The sequence below is a fragment of the Oreochromis aureus genome, linkage group 3 (genome assembly GCF_013358895.1).
Source record: "Oreochromis aureus strain Israel breed Guangdong linkage group 3, ZZ_aureus, whole genome shotgun sequence".
In the NCBI taxonomy this organism is placed as follows: Eukaryota; Metazoa; Chordata; class Actinopteri; order Cichliformes; family Cichlidae; genus Oreochromis; species Oreochromis aureus.
The window spans coordinates 7888372-7898094 of record NC_052944.1 but is presented as its reverse complement, the minus strand read 5'-3'; the positions used below and the strand labels follow the sequence as shown (position 1 = coordinate 7898094).

Sequence of the window (9723 nt, the reverse complement as noted above, 5' to 3'; positions counted from 1 at the left end):
GGAAGGAACACTTCCAGAAATCAATGTCTATGAAAAGTTTATATCTAGATCTATCTACAAATTCAGGTTAAAGCTCTAACATTTAAAGAAGAAGCCAAATGTGAATAGGTCTGGAAACTGCCATTTGCCCTGGGCCAAAGCTCATTTAAAACGATTGGAAAACTGTTCTGTGGTCATTACATGGCTCTGCTTTTGAAAAGAACCAACAATAAGGCACAAAGTCCGAGACCAGTTTGTTCGGAGGTTTATTCATTTATGTACAAGTGTGCCTGTCCCCGAGTTGGAGACTGTCTGTGATTATAAAACAAGAGAAAATGTATATGGTGCAAAAAAAAACCAAAAAAATTCAAAGCCCTCCCGCCCTTCTACAGTACTACATTTACCAAGCTATGTACAGCAGGTTCACATTTACTGACATCAGACATCCTTTTTTGTTGCAGGTCAACACTTGCTGACCACCATCTCTTGTCCCATCTTTAAGCTAACATGCTTGTAAAACCTTAGGGATATCATTCTGGCAGGCAGGAGACAGAAAATATTTACATCACCACGAACCAGTGAGTGTCTGTGTGTTCAATGAGTTCCAAACTGAGTGCATGCTTTCACTACATCTGTCAACACTCCCCATAAAGTAAATTAGCCTTATATACATAGTAGCAAAGCTTAGGCAGTGAAACATCGTCCAAAAACAACAACAACACAAAAGAAACACCATTATCAGTGTGACACTGATGAATGTATGTGTGTTTAACAGTGTGGAAATCAAACTCACAGTCTTTGATTGAGCAGAACACACAGCAATGTGAGTTTACAAGTGCCCCCCTTTTAGTCAGTGTAATGTTGAAGGATTTGCAATGTGCCATGAAGACATCTCTGAGCAACACAAGCACACACACACACACAGAAAGAAGCGCAAGTTCTCCATTAACAATACAACTATTACAAAGCATGGATGATGATGCTCTTAGTGAGGCCTTAATTAGAAACATTTTAATAAACATATAGGCTGTATAATATGTATTTTATTTGTGTCTGTCACCAGCTGGCCTTTCTTGATAAACTGGTCTGATTTGTCATATTTTCAATTTTAACTTTCACCAGTGAGTGAGAGTCTGGACTGCAGGCAGGTACTCTTAAAAAATGTCACCTGACTGTATGTTGTTCCTAAACTTGTTTACATCATTAATGGTGCCTTCACAGAATGAGCGAGCTTCCCATGCCATGTGCACTAATTTCACTTTGTTATAGCCAACCATGTTACTATCTAATCTAACTGTAAGGCATCCTGTCAATGTTCCCATATTTCACCACATATTAAAAAAAAAAAAAAAAAATCTTATATGTGAAATCGAATATGTTAATTTAATAGGTTATATTTATATTTGACTCAGCATCTAATCTACTTTCAGTTAACTGGTCAGCTTTCTGTTCATAAACTTCTCTAAACTGGCAGAAAAAGACATTTGCGTGAATAGCACCACAGAATCCAGGTAACTGGATTTTCATATAAGCAAATGATTATCCTTTTGGAAGTTGTCCAGACCACACATGTCTGTATTCAGTCATGGTTGTTTTAATGCAAAAAGAAAAGCTGAAACAAACAGAATAAACAAGGGACTTACCAAACCAACACAAACTTACCATCGGATTACCCATAGCAATAAAGTCACAGATATAAAATATGGACATTCATATTAAAACACGCTTCAAGTGTGATTCATCATGATCTGTGTGCGAAAAGGTCTTTAGCTTTTCAAACACTTAACAAAATTCACAAAATCTTCTGCTAGCCATGAGTTGGTGTTTCTGACAGTTGGGAGAATTGTATTTGTACTTCTTCAAACATCAATGAGAGAGGAGCTACATTGTTGCCAGGCTGGTGTGTGTTACAATTATTGTTACCACGACAGAGGCATCATGACTGATGACCAATTATGTTGTAGGAAAATGGAGTGTGAGCAGAGCCGCAGACTCTACGAAAATACTTTAAATACGTCAACATAAATAAACACAGGGAAGCTAGTATTTCCTTTAACATTTACAAATAAATACTTGGTTTTGACCTTGGACCTTTTTAACTTCAAATGGCTGGAAAACATTTTGAGAGGAAAAATAAAGACAGGTGTTTGCTTGAAAAGATGTCAAAGCGGAAAACACAAGTTGCACAACCAAGTACACTGAACATGCTCAATAGTATAAAAGTTTATGTTGTGGTACTTACAGTATACTCAAACTAGGCATGTGTTTTAGTACATGTGAATGCTATGCATGTATCCTCCTCAGCACACCTTCTGATGGTATGAACAGGTTTTGTTTTGTTTTTTTTAAATAAATATATACACAATTTCAAAAAAAGAGATTGGAGGAAAACTGATGCAAGGGTGTATGTGATGGGTTTATGTGCCAGTCTTCTGTTCCCATTCCTGCAAACAAACACAAAGACTTGGTTTGCATACTTGTACACAGATTGCAAGAATTTGCATTTGCTGGGATTCTCTCATTTGTTTACTACCTCAATGCATTTTTCATTGCTAGTCAGTACCAAATCAAATGAGCAACTGCATCGCAGTTGTGTACGTGTTTGTGGAGTACCTAAACTCACTCACTTGTAGTTCACTGAAGCATGCAGTGAAATACAGACTTTATTATCTTTATTAGCCTCACTGGTTATCTAGTTGGTGGAACTCCTCTGTGGACCTTCACACACACACACACACACACACACACACACACACACACACACACACACACACACACACACACACACACACACAGCTGTTCTCTGCACTTCAGGAATCCTGAACCACAACGCTGCTGACCCGATCATTCTTATGGAAGTTGTTATGAGCTAACTCACACTGTTTCCACTGCTACCACACAGGTTCAAGATAAATGTAATTAAAATTACATATATTACATATGACTAAAAGAATGGAGATACTAACGTTACATTCATATTTAAACATGTCGATATTTTAGGAGTGACAAAACCATCTTAAGCCGAGGAATGCATCTTTTAGATGTATCAGAGCCTTTCAGAAGGTTCCAAGAAGTTGATTGCTTAAAATACTCAACCTACTGTTTTATAGGAGCCACATCACACAAAACAGGGAAGTCAAAGAGAATAAAACCAGATTTCAAAAACAAAAGACCCTGTCCACACCAAACAATGGATCAAACAATGTGCTTCGGTCCCAGCATAGTTTGAAGTTTTGCAAAAGATAGAACTAGTCAGAGATGTAAAGTTAAAGGCACAACATATTCTCAGAGAAAGACTGGTGCCAGTCCCGTTGTGTAGCGTGACCTCTGACCTTAGCCTTCCTGAGGACATGTCCCCGGACTGCTGAGGGCTTCTGGCTGCCCTGCTGCCGGTAGAGCAGTGAGGCGCTGTTGACCGGCAGCGAGCAGGACTCGGTGTCACTGGTGTCACAGCTGGAGAATGGAGAAGACTCGTGTGTCCGTCGCAGCATTGCTGGTGACTATACAAGACAAAAATATGAAGGAAACATGAGTACACTAACGTGGCAGCACAAACTTATAAAGTAACTTCATACTCACCTGGAGGCCAGAGGAGCCAGCTTTCGGCTCGATGGTGAGGCCCAGGGTGACACCTCCGCTAAGAGCTTTCTTCAGGCTCTCTTTCACCTCAGTTAGCTCCAGCTCCAGGTTCACCCGCTCCTCCTCCTTCAGTTTGCACTCTTCTTCCAACTTCTTCAGGCGCTCTGATAGTGAAATATGCAAGCGTTTGCCTAATGTGAGAGAGAGAGGAGAAATATTACTTTATTAAACTCATCTTGGTGAGATGTTATGCAGAAATCTTTTAATGACAAGCACGTTTCTATCTCTCTCTCTTACCAGCCGCTGCCTCCACAGCAGCACGAAGGTCTCTCCTCTCCTTCTTCAGCTGGGTCAGGTGGTTTCTGATTTCCTGCTTCTTCTTCATCAGCTCTTCCTCCTTTGCTTGCAGTCGCTTGGCATCAGCCTCCACACGGTTCTTCCCATACTTACACTGGTCCCCATCTGCACAAGAAAAGTGTGTTGTGGGGGGGATGAACTGCTTAAAAACCCATTGACCTCAGTGCCTTACACAGGAATTAATTGCCAGGCCTATGTTTCAGTGAAAAGTACACTCATCGTGAATTATGAAGAATCAGTCATATAAACCGCTGCTAATAGTTTCAAATTCAGCACTCTTATTTGACAGTGAGAATTGTGTGTGATACTCTAAACCCAACATGAAACATTTGGTGTTTCCATTCTGACATTTGGAGGAATTGCAAGCTACACTAAGTGGTTACAACCCTCCTCGTTCACACATTAGGCAAAAAATATTTTTCTGAACCACAAGGATTAACTCGACCACATTTCGCTCTCTTCCAATGAACTGGGGTCTGTTTCTGCTATCGCGCCTCTTACCCTGGAGTTGGCAGGAGGCTCAAGTCTGGCCCACATGCGTCACATGGACTGTCTCGAGGGTAGGATAGGTTTAAAGGCTTTCAGTTATTTACTCCCCTCTACTTAAACCAACTGTAATTTAGACATCCTGCATTTTCCACATTGCTGTGGAACAGAATTTTGCTTGAAAGCAATCAGTGGTGAGAAGCCAGACACACTGTCTGCTATTCGTTACAGAGCAAGACCTGACTGGGAAAGGTGGGTGATATTTAAATTCAAGACGACTTCCTGTTGGTATCTTCAAATCTCAAAACTTACTGGAGTTGTTGCGCTTCAGAGACGCAGTCCCATTTGTGCCAATGACTCCATTCTTCTTTGGCTGGTTCTTTGGCTCTGCCTTCTGTTTTGATGCCACCCCATTGGTTGTTGCTCCCTTCTTTCCCTTTAGCTGAACAAACAGGAAAGACACGCTTCAAATGACCCTTTAAATAGATGTTAGCAATGCATATAAGCTATACACATATGAAACTGTACCAACATGCACTTCCATAAAAAAAAAAAAAAAACATTTCAAAGAAAAATGTGTCACTGTTGTTTATTCCACAGGTTTTCTACTTGGATTGCACTCAATATCACTAAAATTACAAACACTATTATTTCATTAATTTTCCTACACTGGACTACTGTAATTTAGTTATCAGTTTGTTCTAAAAGTTTCACAAAAAGTCTAAGCTGATTCAAAATAATGCAGCCAGATCACTAACTGGGACTGGAAAGAGAGACTATATTTCTCCCATATTAGCTTCTTTTCATTCCTTCCTTTTAAATTCAGAATTGAATTTAAATCCTTCTCTTGCATTATCAGACATATCTAAATGACTGCACCTTATTATCCTAACAGACCACAGGAACCAGTTTCCTTTTTGGCTTCGGGAAACCGACATCATCTCTACTTTTGTTTTTTGGTGTTCATAATGAGACAGGAAGAAAATCAGCAAACAAATTCCAGTTCACACTAGTTTCATGTTGGCCTATTAAATACATAAATATCAGAGATCACTAAGTAAACAAACAGCGAAAAGGGGAGAATTAAAAACACTAAAAGTTAAGAGGAGGTTAAAACAAACCCTGAATTGTTAGACAGTTAATATGCAGAAATGCAAAAAGAAACATGATGGTTATGCAGCAGAGTGTTAGTCACCTGAGTGGAGTCTTTAATTTTAGAATCAGCAGAGAGGAACTTAGAGGAAATTTTAGAAACAGGGGTTTTGTAATGACAAGCAGAAGAAGATGCAGCAGTAGAAGAAGGCGGCTTGGGAGGACAGCTGGTGGCTAGCTTGGGTGAGGGCATGTTCTCATAGAGCTCTGTGTTTTCATAGTGCAGTTCTTCTTTCCGCTGGCACCCCCCTGTGCTGGGAGTGGAGTACTGCATCTCTGGGTCCTTGGGTTAGACCAGGTGAGCATGCAATAAGCAGAAGACAGGATTTAAGAATAAGGAGATGCCATAAGGGGGGGGGGGAATAAGGACAACAGAAAGGAAGAAGGTGATAGCAGCATTACTGCAGTATGTGAAATTAAAGAGCAATTGCTTTGATTTAACAAATTTAGTTTACCTTCCCAAAATGGAGAGTATTGCTCCACGACTGAAAATGTATTTAATGTTTCCTCTTTTTAATTGTTGATGAGCTTTTCTTAAGTCCTATAACGTTAAATCACAGGTTACTGTTTACTCCTTTATTATAGCATCTTTTATGAATAAACAATGTTATATTCTCTGTCTGCTTGTCTTTTTGCTGCTGTCAGCAACCATTCCTTTGACTCTTGTCGCGTTAAAGGAGGGCATTGCTGTGGATAAACTGGAAGTTTCTATACATTTTCGAGGGTATTGTCCTGTTTTCTGTCTTCACCAGTGATGTGACTTAATACAGATATCACCAAAAACTAGGAAAAGAAAGTTGACTAGTTTTATATCATTATTATCACGCAACAGTGTAATTTTGCTCTTCTTTGGGTGCAGACTGACTCAGCCCTCAGGTTCATATGTAAATCTGTCAGGAGGTCAATGAGTGCAGAAGGTAAAAGCTGTGGCATGCAAGGGGCCCAAGCACCATTATTGCAAATAGCAAAGTACATACCATTACTTTAACTGGTCTAATTTGATCTTAGGAAAGAAAAAGATTTTTATCATGCAGACTCACTGGAACTTCTGAAAGTGTCATGACAAAAATGATACATTTTCCAATAATATGTTAATGATGTGCAAAAAAATGAAAAGCAAAGAAAGAATCAGCCAAGAGTTTGAAAGCAAACTAGAGGGTGTTGAAGTGAATTAGCTCACACTTTTTTCATTGTAGTACATATGCAACATCAGTAAGCAGTTGTGTCCTTACCATTCCATTTATGGGCACATCATCATAGTGTAGTGCCATACCAGTGGGACAGGCATAGCCACTGACTGGGTTGTCCAGATATGGGTTAGGAGACACGGCACGCTTACTGGTGAAACTAAACATAAAACATCACGATTGAGCCTTAAAAATACAGTACCCTTCATATATCTTCATTACCTGGGATTTTTGTATCTCTTAGTCCACAAAATAGTTAAAAATGGATCATTAACGGTTATAAAGATCGTATAAAAACAGGAAAATGAAAAAAGCCGGACATACTACGTTTCAACATATAAACCATTGTGAGCTAATGAAATAAGAAATAAAACACATTAAGCACTAATTCGTTAAGACTTCTTCCAGGTATTAACCAGAGAGAAAAAGATTCATGTGAAATGATGTGGATGCATCTCTCACCAGAAGGACTGTTTGGCAAGCTGGATGACGTTAGCAGTGGTCTCAACATCAATGTAGTCATAGTGCAGTGTGGCTGGGTCTGTGGTAGATCCAGTCTCAGCTAGCAAAACCCCCAACCAGCGTCCCATCTCCTCAGAGGAGGAGGCCTGAAGGCAAAAGTAAGAGTTACAGAATATGCAATCCCACCAGTGTCTGTGAAGAGTTAAATGTTAAAAAACAGAGAAGCTTTATGATTTAGTGAAGGAGGACGTGAAAGAGGAGGACAGTAGAAACAGGGTGAGATGGAGGCAAATGATCCCCTAAAAAGAGCAGCCAAAACAAGAAGAGGATCCTTATAAACTTTAAATTCCACATTATTATTATCTGTTTAAATGGAGAGCTTCTTTGGATTGTTTAAGGATAGCGTGCAGACTATGTGAGGAAATGGAATCAAAACAAACCGGATGGCAAATGGAGGAAGTTTGTGCAGACCAACAACATTAAACACAAAAATCACTGTGGGTGGAGGAGATATTGAGCACACGAGAGGAAGATCAAAAATAAGGAGCAGTCTTTTCTTGCACCAGCTTAAGTGTGTTTTAGTGGTGTTTGAGGCATTTCTAATTCCCTCAACACCTGATCATAGAGGTTTTTTTTCTATGAAAATCTCTCAAGTACGTAATCAAACTCACCTCGAGTACGGCCACTTCTTGGCTGTTACGAAGGAGGCGGAAGGCAAAGGGGTGTTTGTGATCGAGGCCGGGGCTGACCTCACAGCCTCGGAGGGGCAGTGAGGCTATGTGGCTCTTCAGGTCATCCCGGTCCTTGTGAAGGAGCAGCTGGTTGTCCTTGAGGCGGCACCAGCGCTCCCTCCAGCGGTTATTAGAAAGAACATTCAGGTAGCCTGTCAGAGCAAACACAGTCAGGAGGATACCATCTGAAAGAAGTCGTTACAGTTATGCTGATATGAGAACACACTCTTCGAGATTCCTCATGGCTGGCAATATTTTTACAGGCCTGTCTAGTTGGGAGACATTTTAGTTGTACCTATTTGAGCCTAAATGAAGGGAATAATAAGACATAAAAGGCATTTGTATTTGTTTGTCCATCACTGGTCCTTATTCCACACAGTGGGGTTAGCATGGACCCTTGAGTGCATGGGTACTTCAGCATCTAGCTAGTGCTACTAGCTACTCAACAAATATCAGCAAACACACAAACTGTTTCTGTGCAGTTTGTCACACATTGTGTTTGCTAGCTAAAGGTACAACTGCTATATTTCCCAGGGAGAGAAAAAGTGAGCGATGACTTCACTTTGAGATGGAGAAAGATGTAAGAAAGAACACAAGACGGTGGCGTTACACTATCCTACTAATCTAAAAGTGCCAAGAAACAACAAAAACAGGATGTCCAGAAACATGCAGTTCTAAATGAATTTAAAAAAAAAAACCTTTTAGAATCTTTATGTTTTATAATACATCTGAAAGCATAAGGAAATCAAAACAACCTGTCTGAACTGTTTACTTTCAGGACCCTAACATAGCAATTATTATGTTAAGGGTCAATTTGACCCATTCCAGTTTTTGTGTTGAACAAAGTACTGGTCATCCTCTCTTTTTCTTCATGAAAGCTTATGACTTTTCCTTATCTGGGGTCATGAACTGGTGTGTAAAATATGGACACTTTGATGTTTCCTGGAATGTCTCTGCAGTGTTTGTATACAAAGATGATGTTGCAGGTCATTTTGACCCACACACTTTTATGTAAGTAAAAATTTGTTCAGATCCAAAATAAACATTTCTCTTTGATGTACTTTGTTTTGAGTGCTTCTGAATATACATTCAGACCCAGGTGTGTATGCAAGAAACTTTCTCTCCCCTATTCTTGTCACTGTTCTCATGTCATTTCAACACACCAAAAATGAGCTCCAGAAGGTTGACGACTGAAGAAGCTTTATCACTGCTTTTCAACTGGGATAGTGATGAAGAAGATGTTTCAGAGACTGAGGATCTTTCAGAGGCCGAAGACAATGTTATTGATGATCCAGACTGCCAATTTTCAGACGAGGAGGAGGATTCTGAGGGGGAGTGTGCCGCCATCTCTACATCAAATGAAAACCAAGGAATGCAGCAATCATCATCCACAGAGGAGACATGGACATCTAAAGATGGTAATATAAAATGTCATTATCACCACACTGAAGTCAAGGCAGGCTGTCATCTTCTAATGTCATCAAAATGACTCCTGGTCCTACAAGATTTGCCATCACACAAGTTGATGATATTCAGTCAGCATTTCAACTCTTCATATCTCCTCCAATAGAAAGGTTCATACTGGACATGACTAACCTGGAAGGGAGGCGTGTATTTCAAGAGAAATGGAAGCCACTGGATCAGACTGACTTGCATGCTTATATTGGAATTCTGATATTAGCTGGAGTATACAGGTCCAAGGGAGAAGCAACTGCAAGTCTATGGAATGGAAGGCCAATCTTTCGAGCAACAATGTCTTTGGAGACATTTCTCAAGATATCTCGTGTGAT

At 39.9% G+C, this 9723-nt stretch overlaps 1 protein-coding gene across 4 annotated transcripts in view; it reads right to left on the bottom strand.

Annotated features, from left to right (window-relative positions):
* Nucleotides 1–227: 227 nt before the first annotated feature.
* afap1 (actin filament associated protein 1) overlaps nucleotides 228–9723 on the bottom strand; it is a 98403-nt gene continuing 88907 nt past the window's right edge. For all 4 annotated transcript variants that reach the window (XM_039609292.1, XM_039609293.1, XM_039609290.1 and 1 more), the window contains 8 exons: nucleotides 7874–8085; nucleotides 7203–7348; nucleotides 6786–6900; nucleotides 4714–4843; nucleotides 3856–4020; nucleotides 3559–3749; nucleotides 3312–3479; nucleotides 228–2423 (listed from right to left, as the gene is read on the bottom strand). In XM_039609292.1, coding sequence (XP_039465226.1) covers nucleotides 2397–2423; nucleotides 3312–3479; nucleotides 3559–3749; nucleotides 3856–4020; nucleotides 4714–4843; nucleotides 6786–6900; nucleotides 7203–7348; nucleotides 7874–8085 — 1154 coding nt within the window. In that variant the 3' untranslated portion in view covers nucleotides 228–2396. The remainder of the gene's footprint in view (nucleotides 2424–3311; nucleotides 3480–3558; nucleotides 3750–3855; nucleotides 4021–4713; nucleotides 4844–6785; nucleotides 6901–7202; nucleotides 7349–7873; nucleotides 8086–9723) is intronic.